This window comes from Panthera tigris, chromosome D4 (genome assembly GCF_018350195.1).
Source record: "Panthera tigris isolate Pti1 chromosome D4, P.tigris_Pti1_mat1.1, whole genome shotgun sequence".
NCBI classification, from domain to species: Eukaryota; Metazoa; Chordata; class Mammalia; order Carnivora; family Felidae; genus Panthera; species Panthera tigris.
Genome location: NC_056672.1, coordinates 85,068,802 through 85,093,616, shown reverse-complemented (window position 1 = coordinate 85,093,616; position 24,815 = coordinate 85,068,802). Strand labels below are relative to the sequence as shown.

The following is a 24,815-nucleotide window of genomic DNA, read 5'->3' as shown; positions in this document are numbered from 1 at the left end:
TGTGAGGTAGGAAATACATATGTTATCGATTGTGGATTTAAAATAGAGAACAAGATAGATTACACTGTAGCTTCCATTCTTTCTGGAGGTCGAGCAACTGTCATTCCAGGTGAAAAGCCGTTGGCCCCATGTGCAGACCAGCTCCAGCGACTGGGCTTCCAAGCCTGAAGCTCTGTAGGGACTCGGAGAGGCACCTGGGAATTGTGAGGACGGGAGGGTGACCGTAGCCACCACCAGCTCTGCCTTTCAGTTTCCCAAAGCTGATGGGAAACCCAACCCAGGTCTCTTGCCGCCAGGGCTTGTGCTGTTTTCACTGCACTATGCTGTCTTGTTCCTGAAATGTTATTGCTGAACAAAGTAAGATTCTCAAATTCATTACAAACTACGTAATCCAGTGATATTTCAAAGAGCATTCTTTGCTAGCTTCTTCATAAACAAAAGCCACTGGAGTTCAAGGTGGGTCATCTTCCTTCTGGCTCTGCTTTCTCTTCTCTCCTCGGATACCTCGGGGAACGGATCACAGAGAGCCTCGAGTGTGATGGCAAGCTCTCCCTGCCTTACTCGGGCGTTTTCCAAGGAAGACATTCAGCTACATACAGGCTCGGTCTCTTTACAGCCCCACGGGATGAACTATCAACTTGTTACTATTAAAAGCGGTGATCTGGCATCTGTGGCCTAGAAATCCCAACAGTTTGGCACTTGGCAGACTAAAAGCCATCTGGAAAATCCTGGCGCTTGGGTATCTGCAGCCAGCTCCGAGCCACAGAGATGGATCGCTGGGGTGAATGTGTGCAGTGGACTGTATCATTACCCTGAGATGCTCCCCCAGGAAAAAAGAGATCGATAAAGCAGAATTACGTTAGCATCGTACTCAATGGTGTCTAAAACGAAGGTGGTTAGGCGTGTTGAGCGTGTGCTGTAAAAGTAATGTCTCAACTTCAGCTACCCCTGGGATGACTCTTGAGGAGGAGCGCCTTAAAAAAAGAAGCCTGACGATCCTGGCTTTGTACCTCAAGATGAGCCAGGGGAACCACAGGACCTGGAATGCTTTTATGTAATGCTTTTTTTTTTTTTTCAAATATAAGTGATTTTCCTTTAGCAGATTTTTAATACAGTAATTTAAGTTAGAATTACAGTGTATACAGAGAAATTTTGCTAAGAAAAAGAAAATTTTAGTTTAAATGACTAATGTTTTTTAAAAAAAACAAACCAGAAAAACCCCCTCTAACTGTTGAAATTAAGATGTCTTAGGGGGTCTGTCCACAGTAACCTCCAAAAGAGCAGAAATCCAATCGTCTGGCAGTATCCCAGATACAACGGGCAGACTTCCTACGACAGACCGTCCACACGTTCCCAGGTTTTGGTTTGGATCCTGATGACCCTCTGCTGTGGGGCTCCTGTTCCCAGATGTTCCCAGACTGATCACTGATTCTCAAAGTGGGAAGAACAGAAGGAAGATGACAAAGAGAACGTGGCTCACGGTGGCGAGGAAAGGAGAAGAGATGGGGGAAGGCACGCGGGGCACTAAGGGACCCTTAAGTGCTGGCAAGAGGGACACTCAATCACGCCCCTGATGAGGCTCCCACCCAGAAGGATCCCAGAGACCGATGAGATGATGGGACCCTAAGCAATCCTAGCACGGTGACACAGACTCAGCACGCTGCAGCAGAGAGAAACAGGCCCAGAAGGCAGACGTGAGTTCTAACCCTCGAGCCTCCTCTTTCCAGACGTGCAGTCTCCCTGGGACTTAGTTCCCTCCCTGTTGGAGAGGCTTGTGAGGAGGAAATGAAAGCCCGGGTAAAGCACCTGGCCGGCAAAAGGCTCCAGGTACATGGTAGTCATCATTCTTATTCTCTTCCAGTAGATAGATAGATAGATAGATAGATAGACAGACAGACAGACAGACAAATAGATATATCATAAGGCATCATGGGAACCCCGAGGAGGATTAAGTAGCTCTTCTGGGGCTGGGGAGGACTTCCTGGAGGAGGAGATGAGGAGGCTGAGGGCACAGCAGATAAGCACTCAGAATCACTGCCCCCAATCATCCAGAAATCACGAAGAACAGGCTTGGTGCTGGGCAAATGCCCTCTTTTCAGAAAGAGAAAGGATGAAATACTCGAAAATCTGGAACAATTAGCTTAAACCCCAGTAAAATTATAAAAAAGATCAGAGAGAGGGGTTCGTGAGCATGTGGAAAATTAAAAGGTGATCAGTGAAGGCCAACACAGGTTCTGTAAGCACAAGCCCATAAGCTGATTCCCTGTCTTGGAAAGGGTTAATAGGTTGGCAGACCGCTTGAACACCACCGGCCCGGTACCTGTGGGTTGCCGTCACGGGTCTGATCAGCTCTTCCACGATGTGCCTGCAGAACAGCACCGTCGACCTCTGGACTGAGAGACGCTTGCTCACCCTCATCGCTATATCCAGGGAGGCTCAGAGTGCTGCCCGCCTCTGCGTCCAGTGACATCCCTGCCCCGGGGCAGCCTTGGGTGTCACTGACCACTGAACCCAAGGAACTCCGGGCTTCACCCCGACCAGTCTTGGGAGCCACAGTGTGTGGCTCAGCTCTGCACACAGTGAGCCCACCACAGCCCCTCCAGGGCGAACCTCTTTTCCCTTTTAAATTGCTTTAAAGCCCATCCTTCTCCTCCTGCCCAAGGGTACTGATGGAAACCCAGGAGTGGGCACAATGCTTTTGAAAGGGTCCTTTGGGAAGGAATGCTGCCAAGTCTGTTTACCCTGAGGTCAGACAGGCAGAAACAGGACCCCTTTATACTCTTCGAGGGCTCCGGGAGCTCTTACATGGGAAGTCTCCCCGTGTATCACATCCACTGAAACACGCCCACCTCCCACATCTAATAGAACTTTCACTGTAAAAATTTTGAACGGATTTTTTAAATTTTGCTCTTTGAAATTATTTGGCCAAGAGTAACACAATTAATTTATGGCTGGCTCTGATTTCTCGGCAAACATCAGGCATGTTCAGGAATTCTTGGGAAGTGAGGAAAATCTAACCTACAAATTGTTTTCAAAAGTAATAACATTTTTATGAAGACTAAATTTAACAATTAATGAACTTGACAAGATGTCCCACTTCGTAGAAATTTAATTACATACTTATAAACTTTGATTTTGCAGTTTTCGTATTTTAGAGCCAATAAATTTTTTTTAGGCCTCAAATACTTTCATAAACTCCTGAAAAGCTCGTCAGCCCCAGGCACCGTGCCCGTCGTCTGCGGACTACAGCGGCCTCCACGGCGGGCACGCGCGTTTGGACCCTTTCCCCGGCAGCACCAGCAATGACACCCGTGACGTCAGCTCTGAGGCCCTACAGGAACTTCAGGTGCCTTTGGGAACACACCAGCTGTTCCTGTGTTTAGGTTATTGTTTCGTACTCTGGTTCAGTGAAAAAGTGGTGACTGACATGGAATACGTATGTTCACGACCAAAATATTATCTATCCAAGCCTTCTGGATAAATAAGGCTCAAGCAGCCCATGTAATTCTTCCTCACCGACCCCCTCTCCGGGTGTCTGCTCTCCTGCCCTTCACCCAGGATGCCTGGCGAGTCCTGATGCTGGCCAGGGCAAGACTCACACCTAAGCAGTCCACGTGCCTTGGCTCTCGGATGGATTAATTTGGATAGGAAATTCCAGATCCAATTTCAACAACTAGTCAGTTCTCCTGTTAGAAAAATGTTTCAGGGAGTGGCACAAAGACTTTTTGGAGACAGATCATCGGTGAGAATAATTGAAAACAGCATACTGTTCTCACGAAAAAAAAAAACGCGTCTCGGTACTATCACAGAAGCCTCTCCCCGGTGCCTTCCTACGAACTAAAACATTCCTAGAACGTTTCCCACAGGCCACAGGATCTCTGCACAGCCTCAGGTGGTCAAGTCCTGAGACTTGGGCTTATGGGTCAAAGAGGTCAGTCAGGCCGCTGGCCAGCCACGTGGTCTGGTCCAGCTGATGGCCAGGAGGGACTCTGCTCCTCTCTGCAGGCCTCCGGAGCAGCCAGGGAGAAGAGGCATCATCACTGTCTACCCACTTCTTAGCTCCAGGCCTCCAACGTGCTGCCAGTGGGCTTGGTCAGATATTCACAGGGCCACGTTTCCCTAGCGGGAGGGGTGACTGCACTGACAGCTGATGCAGTTGGTAACCCATTTCTCCAAAGGGACATGAGTGGGCAGGTCAGGCTGAGCTGGTCTGCCCCCAACCCAGAGAGGAAACTGGGGTTAGGCAGTTACACTTAGGTCTGGCCGGGCTGCAGGCTCTAGCCCAGCTTTACCAGAAAGGCGCTTCATTGGGCATACTGAGCATGGGATCAGCTATCAAGAGGTGGTTCCTGGTTTCCTAGGAGGCTATGCTTCTGATGTGTAAGAACCCCGGACAGGAAGAAGGAAGCAGTGAGGGGACTCAAACCTGATCACCTCCAACCCTCACCGGGTTTGACACTGAGGTTTGGGGGCCCAAGACCTGTATACTTTGTGTTCCCATCGCCAATATCCCTTCTTCCTGAGGCCTCCCGATTCCAGGCCCTGTGTGTTTTCCACACCCTGTGTTGCTTCTCTAAGGAACCACGCAGGCTCGGCTCGGCCATGGTGACTGCACTTCCCTTCACGTGGAACGTTCTGGCTACAGCTCTGCCGAGAGTGTAAATATGGTCTTTATAGAGATGAGGTCGGGCGCTACTCCGCTCGGAGCCGTGGTGCTGCTGAGTTAGTGTTGGCCTGACGCTCTGGGCAACGCTGCCCTTTCAGAAGAGGAGCCAAGCGAATTACCGCCTGGGCACTTTGCACTGTTCCAGGGGGAGAGCCCTGCCCACTGCACACTGAAAACGCAGTTTCATTGACAAAAAGGATTTCCATTCTTCATTTCGGTGTATCTTTGGGGGCTTCTCCACTGAAGCTGTGACTTCTAAAATGTGCTCTGTAGAAAACATCTACCAGTAAATCGCTGTACGTTTTAGTCTTGGAAATTCAAAAGCGAATACAGTTACTTGTTTGTGTGTATGTGGCTGTGGGGAGGTGGGGAGCGGACAATTTCAAAACCATCAGCTTTCATCCAGCAGAGGAAAGAAGGAGAGAGGACCCCGAGCGGCACGTGCCCTGGCTGGCCTCACGCTGGGTGCTCTTGTGTTTGCGAGGCCCCCAGAACAGGTGGCTTTGTTACCCCTGTTTACAGAAGTAGAAACTGAGGCTCAAGGAACTTTCCGAGGACACGATGTGAGGCAATGGAGTCACCAAGATTTGAGCTGAGGGCTCCTGACTCCTGTATTTGTATCCGTTACAGGTTTCTCATTTGAATCGGCCATTTTAACAGAGCCACATGATAGTCCTGCTGCCATTTTCTGCTCCCTGATCATATTACTGCTGCCAGTTTTCCAATGCTGAGTATTTTTTCTGACTCCTTTTCATCCATCATTTAGGTTTCTGACCTCTGCCACTGGTGCCTTTCATGGGAGAAAAGGGAGCGTGTTTCAGTGCAGGCGGTTTGCTAGGGCTCTGTGAGGGTTTCGGAGGGAAACTGGTCTGGAAATGTGGTTACTGATGGAAGCTGACGGGTCCTGAGACTCAGGCCAAGTGCAGTGTGCAGGAGACACGCAGATTTTTTTTTTTTTTTTTTTTTTAACAGCAGAAAATACGAAACACCTCTTTACTAGTTTATTCCTACTCCATGATTCTGGAAAGGCTTAAAGGAAAAAACTGCCAGATTTGCCTTAAAAAAAAAAAAAAGGAAATTCTACATCATAAAAGATACTAAAATAGATGAAAATAGGCGAAGGACACTAAAAGGTAAGCAAAGAAGAAAAACAAATCTTCGATAAAAACTTTGAAAAGGTATTAATACCTTGACAAAGAAGAAGTGTAAATGTTTATTTTTTAAACCTGGCTGACTGGCAAAGATTCGTAACAGTCCTAGGGACACAGATATGTCAGCCTGGGCCCCCCACCCTGGAGTTCACTCTGGTTGGGGAAAAAGAAAAGAGCTTTAGACTTGGGCTCTGGACCACCCAGGCCACTTGGGCTCAGACACTGGATCTGCCATATAAGCCACCAACCTCAGGGGTGGCACCTAATGACCCCATGCTCCAATCTCCTCATCTGTCCAGTGGGTGACGACAAGTTACCTCACACTTTAAAACACTTGCCTTTTAAAAAGAGCCCTCTGTAGCAATGTCAAAGGTGAAGCTGAAAGCATGGGCGGCACCCACAAAAGCAGCTCAGGCTGGGAGCTGGGAGACCCACCTGCCACGCTCCCAGTGGCCTTCGAAGCCTCTCCTGACGGAGTGCCTCCCGTAAACCAAGACTGTCCCTCTGAGAGCCCCACCGGAGCCCCGGGGAGGCCCTGCAGTAACAGGGCTGGCTGCTTGTTTTGGGGGGTGTTTTCCAGGCCTCTGCTGGACCTCTGTCACCAGCATTCCCATTAGACATTCCCAGAGCCTCTCCTGTGCTTCTGACCTGGGAAAGCGCTGGGGGCCCTCCCACGGCCACTGTGCGCTCTGCGGTCGGGGGCAGCCTCCTTATTCTCTGCCCTGGTCCCAGGGGCTGGGAGCTGAACACAAGCCAAACCTTTTTATTTTTCCTGAATGCTCTTTCTGGAGGTCTGGCCTCCCCTTCTCCAAGACAGAAGACGCACAAGGCAAAGAGGGAAGCATCTGCCTGGCCAGTGCTTAGGGTCCCACCCCGTCCGTTGGGGCGGAGAAGGTTGGTGAACAGGTAAATGGTGAGAAGCTCTCCCTGGAGGATTACCTGTCAGCGGGAAGCACCAAGAGCGACCCCCCTCTTTGAGGCGCGAGATCAGGCACTGGGGGTGGGGAGGGGTGAGCAAGACCGCCCCTGCCCTTCCCCGTCAGGCTCCGGGTGGGGAGGCTCGAACACAGTACAAGGACTCAGGAAAAGCCCACCTGAACCGTCCAGAAAAACAACAACAACAACAACAACAACAACAAACCCGCCAAATTTTTCTCATTTAACTATCACATGTGGACTAACCAAGCCCAAGTCTAATCAGGAAGGAATCTTGAGAAGTTAGATCTATGCAGGAAAAGCCGAGTACACCTTCCGCCGATGCCCCTCCCTGACACGCAGAAGGGAAAGGACAGGAATGCACAGGAGTTCAAGTTGAGAGAGACTGGTGAGGTCAGCTCTCCCCTTGCTGGGTATCAGAGCCGCCCTGAACCCTGCCCTAGGCTTCCACTACCCGGCACAGCACCTGCGGGGGCGGGAGCTCAGCAAATAGTTGTTAGAATAAACACACACATTCAGAGAATGAGAGGAAATTTCCTTAGAACTTTTGGTCTTAACAATTCTTGGTTTGAGGACTATTTTGAAGAGAAGCTGAAGCAAACTGTGGCAATTTTGTTTACTTTAAAATCTGTAGTTCAATGGTTAGGTCTTGAAACAAACTTCTGAAGGTTCCTGAGATCAACAAGGAAGAACCCAGCTTCTTTGGACCTTGGTGACCCCAGTTTCAACCTTCTTGCTGATGTGACCGACATCCAGGAGACCACTAGGGGAGGTGGGGGTGGGGTGGTGAAAAGCCTATGGTGGCTCCTCAGACCCCTCATGGCACCTGTTCCTTCTGACTGGGCTGTCCAAGCTCAGTGAAGTCCCAGAAAAACACAAAACTCATCTGGTCTCAGTTCCAGAAGAAAGCCATGGACCGGAAGGTATCCTGGACACCATCCTTTAAGTCTGTGGACCTGCTTAAATGACCAGCACAGTGACCTCAGAATGCTCTGAGCATCTGGCCCTAAATGAGCTTCCTTTGGAAAATACGCATATTGGGCTGAATGGGACTGGTCCCCCCCCCAAAAAAAGCTGTTTGGAGGCTAGTGTCTGAATCTCAGAAATATCCTGACACCTCTGGCCACGTGGCCAAATTCTGGACACTGCTTGGGCACTGTGACCCCACAGAAGTTCCTCACTAAAGACTGAAACTGTCCCTGAGCACTCTCACAGAAAAGGCAAGCGTGGAGTCGGGACTGAGGTGACGTGGGCCAACCTCAGCCCACGGGACTCAGGAGGGCAGTCACCCGTCTCTCTGCCTGGGGTGAGGCCGACCGAGCCCGAGCAGTGCTCCACACTGCTGCGTTTTGGTAGGCACATCTCTCTTTTCACAATACCACCAGCTAAAAGATAAAGCACTCCAGGAACTCCACACAAAGGATCTCAGCAATCCTCACAACCTTGAGAGAGGTAAATATGATCTCCTTTCTACAAACCAGGGAAACTGAGGGTTTGCAGAAGTAAGGATGCTTGCCCAAATCACCACGTGAAGGAGTCAGAGCTAAAAGTGGTCTGGGAATCCAGGCACCCTGACCCCTAGCCCCAGGCTCTTGCCTTTACATCACGTTATTTCCTGAACTTACAAAAAACTAAAATCAGTCCCCTCTCACTGCTGGCCTGTGGCTCCCAGCTGGAGGCCTGCCTGAGGTTGTGCTTGCTTTGGAGTGCGGCCTGGGGTGAGAGGCACGTAATAATGTGACTCCGTGGCCAGGCAACAGGGAGGTCTCTGACGTGCACACATCTGTATCCCCAGGCCCGTGGAGAGACTGTTTGCAGGCCTTGGAGGATGGCCACGACACCAGCTCCATCTACCTGGTGAAGCCAGAGAACACCAACCGCCTCATGCAGGTGTGGTGTGACCAGAGGCACGACCCTGGGGGCTGGACCGTCATCCAGAGGCGCCTGGACGGCTCTGTCAACTTCTTCAGGAACTGGGAGACATACAAGGTGAGAGCCCCGGGCCCTGTCTGTGCTGTCGGTGAGAGCAACCGGGCCACCCCAAGAGGCCTGACCAGCCGGTGAGAGGGCCACTTGGAGGGAAGGTGCATGCTGACCTGTCGAGGCCTTGGTGGCCCCGTGCAATACACACGTGTGGTGAGGAAGACACTGACGAGGTCATTTTTGCAAACCCACCTGCCGCCGGCAACTGCTACGAGATACGAGTTAGGGACAGACCACAAAAGGCCCGTGGACATGGTGGGACTTTAGAAATGCTGCTAGGGGGTGGCCCCTCATCCCCGTCTGGGTATAGGGAGCATCCTTTTCCCAGCTGGGGCTTCCTTGCGGGAAGATCTGGTCTCGCAGCCCAGAAGGGGCAGGTCCCCAGGGCCTGCTACTGGGAAACACGGGAACACTAGGTCCGAATTCCCAGGAAGCTGAATGCCCACCCAGTGGTAGGAAAGGCCACTGGGCTCAGCCATACGTCTGGCAGATGACAGGGGTGGTGCCGAAGGTGGCAAAAGGAGCTCAGTTCACCAAATGCCACCGCCACGTGCCAGGCACCATGCCAAGTGCTTCCATCTGTTACCTGCTTTAGTCTCACACGAGCCCCGGGAGGAAGATCCTGGTGTGGCCCCGGTTTACAGATGAAAAGGTGAAACAACCTGCTCGGGGCTGCACACAGCAGCGAGTCCAGGCCTCTGACACCAAAGCTTACGAACGACCCTGGCCATGACGCCTGTGCGTGGCTTCGCGTGGCCCCTTCCTGTCCTGGTTACTCCCAGCCCACCTCCTGCCCGGCCCGTGTCGCTGTTTTCTTCTCTTTCTCCTCTGCTTTCTGAAGATCCACTCCTTCACCCCTTCCTCCTCCTGCCCATATTCTTTTTCTCAGGGGTGGGAGAACACAGTCGTTAAGACTGGGTGCCTGCTTCAGATCCCGAGTCACCCTCAGGCTCTCTCTGACCCTGGGCCTCTGTGGACCTAGCTCTTAGAGTTGGCACAAGGATTCATAACATAACCTACGTAAAGTCCTGAGAACGGTGCCGATACACTGGAAGGCTCACTGAATACTATTAGTATCATTAGCGAGCCCATCTATTCTGAAGACTTTGAGTGGCCACTACCTGGCTGATGACTCCTTAAACTCAGCGTGAACACAATAATAAAACCGCTGATTTTAAACCCAGAAGGGAGCCCGGGCAGATGTAGCATGTGTCTGTCACAGCTCATACCGGTCTGGTGCATTAGAGTTTACACGAGACCCTCACACACATCCCATTCCCAGAGAGGGACGGTGAAGCTCAGAGGTGGTCAGGATCCGTCCAAGGAACTCCTGTCGCCTGCCTACTGTGTGTTAGGCTCTCGGTTTACCACATTAGGTGTGTTCCTACAACAACCCTATAGTAAAGGTAACACAGTGTCCCCCATGTTCACACAATGCCTAGCACACAGTAGGCACTCTTTCAGTAGTCTTGAATGATGCGTGATTGAGGCTCAGACAGGAAAAGCGGTTCATCAAGTCACAGCCAAGTGCAGAGGTGGGGATTTGAACCCAGGCCTGCCTTATGCTCTGCCCATTTCTGATCTCCTCTGCCCAGGGCTGAGCATCCAAGAGTGGGGCCCTGCTGGCTGAGGACACTACGTATCCGTCACTGATGCTCTCCTCCGTTTTCCCCAGCAAGGGTTTGGGAACATCGATGGCGAGTACTGGCTAGGCCTGGAGAACATCTACTGGCTGACGAACCAAGGCAACTACAAACTGCTGGTGACCATGGAGGACTGGTCTGGCCGCAAAGTCTTTGCAGAATATGCCAGCTTCCGCCTGGAGCCCGAGAGCGAGTATTACAAGCTGAGGCTGGGGCGCTACCATGGCAATGCTGGTGACTCCTTTACTTGGCATAACGGCAAGCAGTTCACCACCCTGGACAGAGACCATGACGTCTACACAGGTAGGACCCATACAGTCAAACCCAGGTGCAGGCCAGGGCAAAGAGGCCGGTCAAAGCCAGAGCTTCTGAGTCACAGCCTGAGAAGAGGAAGGTCCCAGAGCCCAGAAGGCCGACCCTGTTGCTACTCCCTGAAAACCCACTCCTCTGCCCACTGCCCACAGACCCCCTTCACAAAGGTGGGTCAGAGGGGCATTAACAAAAAGGGAACGGCAAAGAGGTGTACAAATTACACATTTGTGGGCCACTCAGGGCCAAGCCTTCACATCACCTCTCTGCCCGAGGCACCAGGTGTTCAGGCCACACTCTCCACGGACTCTGGGCCACACACCTGGGTAATAATGCTGGCCCTGCCTCCTACCAGTCATGTGTCTTTGGGCATGCTGCTTACTAATCTCTCCGGGCCTCGCTTCCACATCGGGAAATAAGGACAATGCCTGCCTTGCAGGGTGGTGAGAAGGTTAGAGGATGTACCTCAAGTGCTTTGTCTCAGACGTGGCAAAGAGGGCTCAATCCAAGTGGGCAGTCTTTGTGGTTACTATTATTAGCATGTATTATTAACACAGTGTAGTAAGGGAGCTATTAAGAGGAAACCAGGTAGGAGACATGAAGTGATTTGTCCAGGGTCATATGCCTCAAAGCCAGGTCTTTACTAGGAAGCCTTTATTAAATAAAAAACAAGGGGGAAAAAAAACCCAGAATATTCTAAGAGACACACATACATACAATCCAGCCCTGAGTCCAGATGTCAACCTCCCACAGTTAAGCCTCTCCAGGCCCCACACCCAGTTTCCTGAGATGAGGGCCTCTGCACCCCAGCTGCTTGGCAAAGCCAGCAAGGCACTGCTCCTGTCTGAGGGACCAACCCTACCTCCAGGCCAAGGATGTCTGTTCTCATTGGGCAAATCTGGCCCCCTCCCTGCCCCCTGGTCTGCAGGCCACTTCCCTCCTCTTTAAGGTCCCAGGAACCGCTTGCATCTTTCAGGCAAGCTCTGTACCTACATATTGAGGAGGGAGGTCCTCACTCTAGGTCCCCATGGCAGCCACACTCCAGCAGGCTGTTCTCACAACACTGGGGGACATGCAGTTACCTCCACCTGCTGGCTGGCACTGAAGGGGCCCCTGACGGGACAGTACGCCTTCTTAGACAGGGTTACAGAGGCTTCTAGAAGAGCAGAGCAGGAAGAGGACCCTTGGAGCTAGTCAGATTCTGGGGACATTGGGACTGCTACAACATCTCGAGGGCCATCGTGGATAGGAGGGAGAAGACTGTTCTATGACCCAAACCGTCAGGCCTGTGCAACAGCACCGTCAGTGGCTGGCAAGGAAGTGAGCTCCTTGTCCCTGGAGGCATGCAGGTCAAGCTCAGGAGGGGCCTCCACTCACACGGGAGGCTGGCCATGGCATGCCAAGGGCTCTCTCTGCTCTCCAAACCCAAGCACTGCCATTTGGTCCCTAGCCTCAAGTGACGGCCTAAAAGAGCCCAAGGAAAACTCTGGGCTGGGCTGCAGGGGCTGCGGGTGCCTGAGCCCATTCTCCCCTGAGCTTTCTGCCTCGGCCAGCCTGCAGCCTCCTTACCACATCCCAAGGCCTCAGCGGGAGCAGGGCCACCGGCCCCATTGGGCGCCAGCCCACAAACCTGACCGAGGCAGCCCTTCCTCTGAGTGGGGGTCCACTTCTCAGGCCTGCTCAGGAAAGCGGGGACCCTCTCTTTTAACTAAGAGCAGCCCAAGCAGCTGGCAGCTCCTTTTCCGCGCCCTCCCTGAGAAGGCCGATGCCCCTGCACGCCTGCTTGCACCTTGCCCACACTTTCACTGTTGTTCCGAACTGCTTGTCCTTGGCAGCAAAATCCAGCATGATATGATAGTGCCAGAAGTTTTATGAAAATATCTTTCTTTTGTGAAATCATAAAAAAATACTTGGCTGGAATACAGCCTGGGAGGAACAGAGGAGCATTTCATCTTAAACACTTCCTTTGTCATTCTATAAAAATCTTGATCCAACAGTTGCAACTCTTAAAAAATTCCTCAGAACACTTTGGCCGCTCCCCCGCCCACCCCAGGTCATTTCTGCTTCCTATTCAAACCTCCCTGGGGCACTTCCTCCGCACAAGCCCCGGGCTAACTGCTTAACTATGCGCCCTCCTTCGATCACCACCCAGTCCTGTGCGGGAGGCACCACGCTTACCCTCATTTCACAAGGACAATTCGGTGGCTCGGTGAGTTGGCTGGTCACAAGGCTGAGCCTCAAAGGTTGGAGCAAATCTGAGACCTGGCCCACCCCTCAAGCATTCCTGCTCCAAATGCCCTCTCCCCCACCTTCCCAGAGGGCCCTGCTAAAGGCCCTAAACAAATGGCAGCCTTGGATACAACTGCCTCCTCCCTGTGACCTCCTCCCTTGTCTCCTGCAGGAAACTGTGCCCACTACCAGAAGGGAGGCTGGTGGTATAATGCCTGTGCCCACTCCAACCTCAACGGGGTCTGGTACCGTGGGGGCCATTACCGGAGCCGCTACCAGGATGGAGTCTACTGGGCTGAGTTCCGAGGAGGGTCCTACTCGCTCAAGAAAGTGGTGATGATGATCCGGCCCAACCCCAACACCTTCCACTAAGCCAGCTCCCTCCTGACCTCTCACGGCCATTGCCAGGAGCCTGACCCGGCCATGCTGGCCCCGGCACCAGGAACAACTCCCCGCCAGTTCACCTTGGGGCCGGGAGGATGGGGCCGCCGGATTCTGTTTACCCGATCGCTGCGGCAGATGATGGAATGGAATCAATACAGTATTCTCTGTCCCTACTGCTTTTCTTCACATCAGACAGACCCTCGTGTTTCCACACAGGACAGAACTACAGACAAGTCCTTCTTTAAATACATTAAATCCCTACAATAAAAACCCAACTGCAAAATACCTTCGTAATATACATACGCATGAGCTGAGCTTATGCACATGTGTGTACACCACACATATATGCATTTAGATATATACCACGTGTACTATATCTAGACACGTATATAGGTTTGGTTATATACCTAAATGCACAGACATTCAATTCTCAGATGTTGAAGTTGTTACCAACAGCTTTGCTCTTCGGCGAAAAGCACTGCATTCACATGGTGTTACTCGAATCTGAGAGCAGATCACAGACTATGTAGCTCTAATTCAAAGAATAACCCTTGGTGTCCACGTGCCTGAATTTTTCCAGGAGTGTCTACATGCGATTCACTCACATAGGGGTTCCCTACTTCCTCGCTAAAGAACCCTTTGGGCACCTGATCAAATTTCAACATCCCCTTCCCTCTCCATTTCTATACCTTCCCCCATTCTCAGGACTTTTTCTCCATCCATCCATCCATCCATCCATCCAACCATCCATCCATCCACTTATTCATCCAACACCATTCAGGAAGTACCTTCTGTACCAGTCGTTGGCCACTCACTGAGGTTCCAGGCACCTTCTCTGCTCTTCTCTACCCTTCATACCCACTCCTTACCTTTTCTGTCATATCATCCTTTCTTTCCAGGCAAGCCTCTGAGTAGGAGACAGTTTGGGCTCCAGGTTTCTGGTCAGGAAAGGGAAGGCCAGGCCCCAAAGCTAACTCCCGGCCACGTAGATGATGTACTCGCAGTTTTGTATGTTCCGTTCACACTTTAGCCTACATGTCATTTTAGCCATCACAGAAATAATAACCTACCTTGCCCAGGAGATACTCAAGTGAAGAGAAGTCATCCCCCGATCATTGGGGCCCCCGAATGGCTACAGACCAAAGGTCCCGTGCTCTCAGGCTGACTAGAGTCCGCATCTCGTCCCCAAACTACACTTCTCTGGAGTACAGGTGCCACAAAAATGACAACTGGCCGCTTCTCGTGAGCTCCTGAATAACCAGGAGCCACCGGACCCCTTGGCTGGTGCGTTGCAGCGTGGTGGCTTTCTGAGTCCTGTTGGCCGCGAAGTGTCAGACTCAGTACTACCGGGACTCTTGCCAAGCAGGGAGCAAGAGAGGAGTCAGGAAGGTGAGACCGTCCCCGGTGGGCGTGTGAATGGGGGTGTGTGAGATGTTGGAACGTTTGGTACTGTCCATGTCTGGGTGTGTGCCTATTACCTCAGCATTCCCACAAAGTGTACCATGTAGCATGTTTTGTGTATATAAAAGGGAGGGTTTTTTTTTTAATATATTCCCAGATTATCCTTGTAATGACACAAACCTGCAATAAAAGCCATCAGTGCTATTCGGACGTATCTACACTGTGTGTTACTGTTTTGGAATGCCTTCCTGGGGCCTCTGCTATCAGAGTCTCTTTGAGTAAGACTAGATACAGATTCAGCACCAAGGACATACACCAAAATCTTTTAAATCACACTCTCCCTATCTTTGGTTTCCACGTACACCATCAGGAGGCCCAAGACAGCACCCCAGGCCATGAAGGCTCTCTGGGGCTTCACTTCCTTACAGCCATGTCCTGGATATCTTCACTGAACGTCCCAGAAGCACCTCCTAGACAGTGCAACCAACCCCTGAAACACCTTCCCTCAGGTCTGGGCCCATTTCACCAAAAGGCACCATTTATCAATTACTCAGGTCAAAAACAAGAATTTCTCCCCTTACCACACCAACGCCAATCCATCCATCCACGAAAGCCCTTTTCTCTGCCTTCGTGTCTCCTCTCCCCTCAACTACTACAACAGGCTTCCCACCGGATCGGGAGCCCTCTGCCTCCCTCCCTCATTCCAATCTGACTTTCACATTAGCTGCCAGAAAAACAAAACTGTGGGCTGGGAAGTCATCTCTAGGCATGGCAGGAAACCCCAAAGCCAAAAAGGAAAAGATTAAGGGATATGACTAAAGAAAACCCCAAATTTTCTGCCCTCTGAAAAATAACAGATGACCAAGGCTGAAGGCAAATATCAAATAAGAAAAATAAAGGATCAATATTCATGCTATCTCAAGAACTCTCTTAAATCAAGAAGAAAAATACAGACACCATGACAGAAAACTTCGTTAGGCACACGAACACATTAGAACACAAATGGCCAATAAGGAAGAAAAGGTGCCAGCCTCAGTAATAACCAGAGAGGGAGGGATACCAAATCAAGCACAAACCATCACAAGGTGCCTATCGGATTTGTAAAGATGAAAAAAATCTCCATGTTGACAAGGGAATGGAGAAATACGTACTTTCTGTACTATGGATGGAAGTATAAATTGATTCAACATGTTTCAAGGGCAACTTAGCAACGTGTATGTCAAACATGGATATACATATGCGTCAAAATTTTTAAAATGCTTATACCTTCGGACCCAGCAATCCCTCTTCCCAATGACTTAGCAATACTGCCACACGAGAGCTGCTTCTAGCAAAGATGTAGTTGGGTAGAGACAGATATTTACTACACCCTACTATGTGCTTGGAATTGGACTTCCGTTTTCTTATGTAACGCTCACAGCACCCAGGTGAAGAAGGGATTGTTCTCACCTCACAGGAGAGGAGGAAATGAGGCTCACAGTCAGACAGCTGGGAAAAATGCCCTAGCAGCAGTTAATCCGGAAGGTGCTGGATGTCAGGCACTAGCTAAGAGTTCTCAGCTCCCTTCTCCCAAACCTCTAGTCAGCTGTCGAGGTCATCAGTTGTTGTACCCTATTTGGTGTGTTTGGTGAGAATACCTCAACCTTGGCCCAGGCCTCCCCACACACCTGGACTGGTGTGTCCAGGATGGAAGGATTGATGGTTAAGGAAAACAGGGTCCATCCAGCCTTACTGGTCACTGGTCGTGGGTCCAAACCCCAAAGCGAAGAGTTCTGGAAAGCCATGCTGGGCAACGTGGAATAACCCTTTTCCTAGACTAGCTGTGACCCAGACAAAAGCAGGCCGAGACACCAGCTATTTCTCCCAACCCCCACCCCAAACCCAAACCTGAGTCAAACCACACCCTGGCTATATGGAAGGAGAGGTAGGAATAAACCCATCAGACATGTGGAACTGGCTCTCCTTGGTGTACAATGGGGGTGTGGCCAACAGCATGGAAGAAGAGAATGGGGGTCGGGGAGGGGGGCGGAAGAGCTGTGCTCAAGTGCATGGTGCCGTAGCGCCTGGTGCGTGGCTCCGCTGGCCAGCAAACACAGCCAGGTCCCTGAGGTCTGCCCAACTCAGATCAGCACCTGTCCTTCCTCTCCCATCCCAGCCAGTGGCCTTTTAAGGCCTGCAGGCGTAGGAGCCCTACTGTCACTAAGGTCTCCATGGTGAGTGTGCCTGCAGACCCAGACTTTCTCCGATCCCAGCCAAGCCCCCACACTCCGGTTTGCACCGATACCTTGGTCGCTGGGGGGCACCGACCTGCTGGGCTTATGTGGGAACACGGCAGGAAGACAGTGATGTTCTTCAAGCAAGTGACACTGAGCAGGATCCCCTCCCCCAAATCTTGCAAAATCTTGCCAATTGGAGCAAGACTGAAAGAGAAGCCTTTGGACTACCGAAAACAACAGTATTGGGAGTCTAGGATGCTCACAATTTACAGATGGTCCTTGGGAGCTCAAGGGGGTCCTCTCTGATCTGAGACCACCTCATCTGTTATATGCAGGCTTGCAAAGACTCTAGGCTATAGTAAGACAAAGCCAGGCAACTGGATTAAACAGAAAGGGGACGTTTCAAGGTAACAAAATGTTAAAAAGGCACTCTTTCGGCCTTAGTTTTATCTGAGACTCCAGAGGCTAAGGGCAAAATAATAGCTTCCAAGTGTCCCACATCCTAGAGCAAGGTGTAGGACCATCACTATAGGGGGTGACTCCAAAAGGATTCTACAACATTAGCAGATTGCCCTTCTGCAGCCTGTGTGAGAGGTGCAGGAAAAATATCCTGGGGTGGGGGGAATGAGTTGTCCTTGTGATATGCTCCCTGGCCACCACCACCACACGGAGGGTGGGTGTTCCCCCGACCCTAAGTCAAGTGAGAGGGCCTTCGAGGGACCATTCCAAAGGTTTGGCATAAGCACTACTACCAGACTCGTGCCTCAAGTCTCCAGACCTGCGGCAGAGAGAAATGAGACCACACTGGAGCAAATGGCAAGCCCATCAGGGGCTGCGGGGGAGGCAAGGATATGGTTTCCTAGGAACCAGAGGGCAGCCAGGGGGGTGTGGTGGGGGGAGACAGTGCAGGAGGCCCAGGAGCCAAGGAAGGAGCCATAAGTGTTGAGGTGGAAAAGATGTATCACAGGTCACGGCAACTGAGCCAGAAGTGCCCAGAAGGGAAATTCTGCAGCAGCAGCAGCAGCAGCAGCAGCAGCAATGGGGGGTAAAGAGTGTGGGTGCTTGGGCTTCTGGTGTAAGCTCTGAATCACGACTGAACTGGCCACGTAAGATGGGCCCTGACCCCTCAATTTTCCCCTCTCCCCTGTTCCAACCCCGAGGCTCACAAATCTCAGTGGGCAAGCGGGAGGCAGGAGGGTTGTGGGGGCCAGTGACAGTGCTGACCGTGGGCCCTCCCCCACCCCAGGCTTCCAGGCCTCTGGTCCAGGCGTTAGGGAGTCCAGACCTCTGGTTACTGCACCACACTGTGTGCAGTGACCAGATGGTTAAAGCAGACTCGGCTTCTTCATGCCGAACGCCAGAAAGACGAAGGGAACGAAGGGGCTTGCTAAGTCTCCAGCGTCGACCGGGAAAAGAGCTAGTCCACAGGGTAAGTTGGAAAGGACACGGGGGAAAAAATTAAGTTGGTTTCTTCTTACACCTGACTGAGTCCAGCTCATTTAATAAGCTGGTTACATAAGGACACGAGGTATCTCCCAGAGTCCATGAGCAGGGACGCAGCTGGGCCTCACGAGGGCCAGGAACCAGAAATGGCCTGGAAAGCCTTCAAGAGGCAAGGCAGCAGCTCTCCCAGCCTCCCCCACCCCCCCTTCTTTTCCCTTTCCCTTGTGCGCAGGTCTCTCTGTTTCTCATTGTGCGTCCATCTGCTTTTCCCAGCACGGAATTCCTGAGCTCACATGTCCTGCTGGTCTCGGTGCCAGCAAAGACTGACGAGCACCCTCCCTTCCAGTGCAGACTCCCAGCCCGCTGGGGCCGGGTGTCCACCTCAATCCGATCAGCTCTGGCTGGAACAAACACTGCCGCTGGAGTTCAATGCTGTGGGGGCAGTTGGGGGGGGGGGTGGTTCTCAGGTTCCCAGAGAAGGAGGGATCTCAGCCTGGATCTATATCCAAAAAGGTGTCTACACTGTACTTCAGCTGCTGTTAATTCCCCTCCCCTCCAGAGACTGTATTTTGCCAGCTAGGTGGATTCTGTCCCACTAGCCATTAGATGGTGTCTGCTCCTCAGTCCCTCCCCCTGCCCACTCCTGCTCTACCTCACAAAGCATATGCAAACCTTCCAGGCACTGCTGGGTCACTAAATGTGACACCTGGCTGTGCCCAGATGTAGCTCTTCCTGCCCTTCCTGGGTTTGCTGAGTTTCTCAACAGTCTCTGTGGATACAGGAGGATACAGGAGGTCCCCACTGCTGGAGTCTTCCTGCAGGGTTTTGCTCTGGATTACACTCGTGCCATCTGCCATCTACGGGGTGCTTTCTATGTACCAGGCACCACGTGTGTCTCTTTAAATCTCATAACAGGGGACACCTGGGTGGCTCAGTCGGTTAAGCATCCAACTCTTGACCTTGGTTCAGGGCACGATCTCACGTTTTCGTGGGTTCAAGCCCTACGTTGGGCTCTGTGCTGAGCCTGCTTGGGATTCTCTCTCTCTCTCTCTCTCTCTCTCTCTCTCTCTCTCAAAATAAATAAATGAACTTTAAAAAATAAATAAATAAATCTCATAACACACCTATGAGGTGGCTCCTCTAATTGCACTCCCTTTATCTAACAGACATCAAGGCTCAGAGATGCGAGTGACCCACCCAACAACATGCAGCCTGAGCCTCTCAGGATTTGCACTCCTGCTTCTGCAGCATTACATCACAACCCACAAGGGCAAAATGAAACAACCAATGCCCTTGTCTCATCCCGTCATCGCCCCCCCAAACACCTGAGAATCCTGGCGGCCTCCTGCCCACAGCAGCAGTTATGTGAGCCAGCCAGCCAGCCTGTCTGTGCAGAAGTAACTGGATGGACAACAGGTCCCCAGATGTCAGGAAGCCAGTCCAGCGCTCTTTGCCTGATTTATCTCAGAGCAGTGGGCCCAGCGTCTTGGGGCTTGCGACCCTGTGCCAGGGCTGAAGGCTGCGCCCGCCCTTCTCGCTTCCACTTGTCCTCCAACCGACAGACTCAGCCCCAACCTCTGGCAGTCACGCTGTTAACTTGTGGCTGCTCTGGCTGTCACTTGTGCACAAATTCTACCTGGTCCAAGCCCTGGGCCACACCATCTGGTAGCTGGGTCCCCGTTATGGTGGCTCATCTCCCATGTGCATGCCTTCAGGCCTGGGGCTTCCTTACCCAGTCTCTCTCAGATCCAGAGTCAAGCTCGACCCAGGCCTATCTGAGATTCTGCCATTGTGGACACAAGGCCTTGGTACCAACCATCACCCGACATTCAAGTACCCCCATCTCTCCTGACGTAGGGCCGGCTGGGTCAGCTCAGCCCACACATGAGAACCCAGACACAGATAATCACTCCCATCTGTGCAGCTTTCCCAAAGCACTTCCACATGTGGTAGCTCCCAGGTGGGCGGGCCATCGGCTGTCCCATCCCCTGCTCACCCCTGGTCATGATAAACCTGGCTCTATGGGCTGGCCAAGGGGTGCTCCCTTCCCCTGTTTCAGCATGTGCACCCTCCTCAAGCTGAGGGACATCTCCTAAGAGAAAGAGAGAGGTCCTTGGGCAGGGTGGACAGGTCACGTTTGCCCTGACCGTTAGAGAGCGAGCAGTGGTCCAGAGCCTGGAAGGGTAGCTAATGTAAAAGGCATGGAATCAGGTCTCTCTGGAGCCGTGTGTTGACAGAGGCCAACACCCTGGTCACCTCAAAAAGGGAAAAGAATAAGAAGCAGCGCAAAGCCTCGGAGCCCAGAATGCCGACCAAGCCCCAAGCAAGTGTATGGGCAAGGATTTCTGTCAGCCTCCTCTCCGCGGGGACCCAACAGCCAGGCAGTCTTTCTTCACTGATCAGGGCAATGCAGGGCCATGCTGGGGACACAGGAGAAGGATTAAGGACAGACATAGATGTTCGAGGATGAAGAGGCAGGAGCAGAGGGCAGCTGAGCTGCTGGGTGGGAGGCAAGGCCTGGCTGCCTAACTGCGGGCCCAGGAGAGCCCAAGGAGCATGTGTTTGAAGCAGGAAGGCAGCTTCTCTGCCAAGAGCACAAAGGATTGGCAGGTAGAGAAACGTGTATTAAACCAAGATGCCAGGGGCGCGTGGGTGGCTCAGTTGGTTGAGTGTCCAACTTCAGCTCAGGTCATGATCTCATGGTCCGTGAATTTGAGCCCCGCATTGGGCTCTGTGCTGATGGCTCAGAGCCTGGAGCCTGCCTCGGATTCTGTGTCTCCCTTTCTTTCTGTCCTTCCCCGGCTCACACTCTGTCTCTCTCAAAAATTAATTAATTAATTAATTAAATTAAAACAACAAAAAACAAAATGCCATCTCTTACCCGACAGTCTCTCATAAATAAAAAGGGGTCGGTAGGACCTAGTGGTTGGTGGTGAGCGTGGGGTCGACCGTAACCGCCACCTTTCAAGGGCGTTCCCAAAGTAGCTACTGGAGATAAAGTCACAAATAGTTTGTCCAGCAATCCCTCTCCTGGCACTCACTGTTCCAGAAATCCCCCATAAGTGAGGAAAGCCACAACGCACTTTCCATCGAAGGGAGAGAACAGAAGCCATCCACCTGCTCCTCAGCAGGCACACGGCTGCACAAACCAGCAGGCGGCCAGGCACTACTCAGCAAACCACCCAAGTGCCCACCACGGGCGCCAAACAAAATGTCTAAAATGTCCCCATTTTGGTTAAAAGGCATACTATTCCTTGCATCCCCTGCGCCCCACACACATGCACATACATCAGTGTGTGGAGAACAAAACCTCCGGAAGGATACGCACCGACTGTTAATTGTGGCTACTTCTGGAAAGTAGGCGAGGAAGAAGGGGATTTTCGCTTCTTACTTCACAGACTTCTTTTTAGTGTTCATTTCATGAGTTTTACAACAAACAGGGTGTTGCTTTTGTAATCAAAACAGTTTTTAAGAGAATGGGTGGACACTGAATTCACCCTGGAGCACAGCTTTCTGGGGGGCACACAGAATGGAAATCTTCCAGTTTCCTAAGCAGGCATTCGTGGGCCTCCGAAGGCCTGGACATGTTACCTTCTAACGCCCAACATACACTTGATTAGGGAACCACAGCCTTTCTGAGGGTAACTTCTGAGGCCCTTCTCAGGCACCCTCTTCCTTACAGGGCTGTAAGAATTCATTACCTCTTAAAGTGGCAACCACCACCCCCCCGCCTTGTCCTATAGGATTTCCTCCCGTGAATATTAGCTTCTGAGAGGGACCCAGCACTTCCTGCTGCCCTGGAGATCGATCTTACTGTCTATTGTGTGCTCAGCTTTATAGCTGAAGCAATAAAGTAATAAACGTGGGGTAGTGATCAAGTTTGTGTGATGTGCTAGCTATCCACTGCTGTGTGATAGATTTTGCCCCAAAACACAGCAGCTTACTTACTTATTACTTTGCAGTTTCTGTGGGTCAGGAATTTGAGTGTATCTCAGCTGGGTGCCTCTGGCTCAAGGAGTCTCAAGTGATGCAGTCAAGCCACAGGCAGAGGCGGTGGTCTCATCTGAAAGCTCCACTGAGGTGGCCTCTGTTTCCAAACTCATTCATGTGGTGGCCAGCAGGCCTCAATCCCTTGGCTCGGGGGACTCTCCACAGGACTGCCGAATACAGCTGGATTCCCTCAGAACCCAAGAGCCAGGAAGAGAGAACAAGCCTCCCACAAAGAAGGCTTAGTCCTTGAATAATCTGATCTCAGAATGGATGTCCCATTAGTTCTGTCATATTCTGTTTGTCAGGAACAAGTCAGTGCGTTCTGCCCGTGCTCAAGGGGAAGGGATGGCACAAGAACAGGAATACTGGGGAGCAGGGAGCACTGGGGCCATCTTACAAGCCACCAACCACTCAGAATCCTTCAGATTCTCCATTCCAATTATCTTAACTCTCCCCTTCCAAACCAGTGCAAGGAGGACATCCACGGTGCCAGATTAGTCCTGAGGATGGGGAAACTCACTAGCCCTTCCTCCAACCCAAGCCCCCAACCTTTGTCCTCCTCGGGGCTAGCTGGCCCGGGGGGGGGGGGCTCAGTCCCCCATCTCAAGCCCTCGCTACACAAAGGAGAGTCCCCAGAGACATTCTTTCTCAGTCCACTGTCCAGGTTTCCCCAGAAGGTAAAGACCTTTTACAGGGAAATATGGCATATTCTGAGGTTCGTGGTTGGGCACTGGGTCAGACGTGGCTTGGGCACTGCTATCACCAGTCCGAGGTGGCACCCCTAAGTGGTGAGACCTTTCACATGAGTCCTGTTCGGCTTCTGCAGCTGTGAAATAAGTTAAAAATAGTGCCTCTCTCAGAGGAAAGAGCGTCACGTCAGGAGGATGAAGTGAGATCATGCTCATAAAGTAAAGTGCTCAGTGCAGTGCCAGTCACATGTGAGAGAATAACCAAGAGTTGTCGTGATCACAACCATGAGCTTCAAATTAGAAACCCAGAGACCAAAAGGCAAAGCAGAACAGCCATCCTGAGGAGTACGCGGATTCCTGCTATGAAAACACACTTTCTCTGGCACAAAATGGGCTCTGCCCTTACCTCCTCCTTTTGGGGATCAGACAAAACTTCCTGACGCAGAGAAATGCTGACTCCAAGTACTCCCTGTGCCCCAGAAGGGACAAAGGTGACAAGGTGCTTAGCTGTGGGCAGCAGAGCAAACGCCACCCCCCCCCCACCCGCACACGTGTTTTCCTCCCGCACCGCTTCTCTCCAGGGAGACAGAGGTGTAAGACAGAGGGTGCGTGAGTTCGGGCTGAGTGGAACCCCAGCCAGAGCGTGCGATGTTGAGTCGCACTGGGTCTCCGCCTGGCATATGACATTGGCTAAGTCATAGGTCAAACTGTGGCTTTCCTCACTCACAAAATGGGGGTTTTAATAACATCCACTGGCTTTTTGTAAAAATGGAACCCGACTGTGAAGTCCCAGAGAAATGTGAATTTTAAGGTAACAAATTCATAGACTGCAAAAGTAAAGGCAAATTTCTCTTCTGGAAGGGAGAGATTTAAGACAATGTGCAGCTGACCACTCTACAAAATAACGGAAAAGGTTTCCTTCGTTTGGGATGGAGTTACCTTTGTGATTATTCTGTTGACTGAGAAGCCTGTTGGAGACGGGTCAGAGGGCAGCAGCTTATCCCCACTCGCTGGGCCCCCCAGGGGGTGGATGCCTCCATCTGAGGAAGGGGAAACTTGATCAAAGGCTCTCCTCCGCTAGCAATGGGAGGGCAACGGGTCGGCCCTGCCGCGTGTGGCTGTCTAAGAGGAGAAAGGGTATGGTCCGGGGGCTCTGGGAGCAGGCATTTCAGAATGCAGGCTCAAGCTTTCCTCTGTGGCACTGGCATCCCCGGATCCGTCCCGAACTGTGCTCCCTGGGGGAGGAAGGAGGAGCCTGGCTCCACACAGGTCCAGCTGCAGGGACTGGGTAGGAAAGGCAGAGATGCCGGAGGGAGGGATCAGGGGTTTGGAGCCAAGCAGCCAGCTGAGGCACCATGCAACAACCAGGATGGATCTGTGGAACAAGTGAGTATTCCTTGGGGATCCTTGGAAACACGTGGGGTGGGGAACTGAAAACAAAAAAGTCTGGATTTCCTGCCTGCGGAATGGAAATTTTTCAGTTGGGCATTAAAGGAAAGGACGACCCTTAGTGCTGGCAAACCTGGGGACAGCCGGATAAAAATGTGGTCACCCTGAACTGGGAGCTGGCAGACTCGGTCCTGGGGTGGCGGTGGCCACTGTGACCCATGTTCGAGGAAGCAGAAGTGCCAGTGACATCAGTCGGCCCAAATCCACCTGTCCTGTGTGGGTAGACTGAGAGAGCATGGCGCTGGCCCTTCCGTCTCTGCTGTAAGGGGAACACAACTCAAATGTTCACGCTGATTCGCAACGCCAAAGCACAGGGAAATGCCATG

General features: G+C 51.8%; 2 protein-coding genes across 16 annotated transcripts in view; one reads left to right on the top strand and one right to left on the bottom strand.

Annotated features, from left to right (window-relative positions):
- ANGPTL2 (angiopoietin like 2) overlaps positions 1 to 15,559 on the top strand; it is a 35,007-nt gene extending 19,448 nt beyond the window's left edge. For 4 of the 7 annotated variants that reach the window (XM_042965092.1, XM_042965089.1, XM_042965091.1 and 1 more), the window contains exons 4-6: positions 8,549 to 8,742; positions 10,412 to 10,682; positions 13,090 to 15,558. In XM_042965092.1, the coding sequence (XP_042821026.1) occupies positions 8,549 to 8,742; positions 10,412 to 10,682; positions 13,090 to 13,289 (665 nt within the window). In that variant the 3' untranslated portion in view covers positions 13,290 to 15,558. Of the gene's footprint in view, positions 1 to 8,548; positions 8,743 to 10,411; positions 10,683 to 13,089 lie in introns of all 7 variants that reach the window. The other 3 variants (XM_042965094.1, XM_042965093.1, XM_042965095.1) reach the window with 1 other exon arrangement.
- The window catches only part of RALGPS1 (Ral GEF with PH domain and SH3 binding motif 1), a 268,245-nt gene that overhangs the window by 114,600 nt on the left and 128,830 nt on the right, over positions 1 to 24,815 (bottom strand). The gene's annotated exons all lie outside the window — the stretch shown is intronic.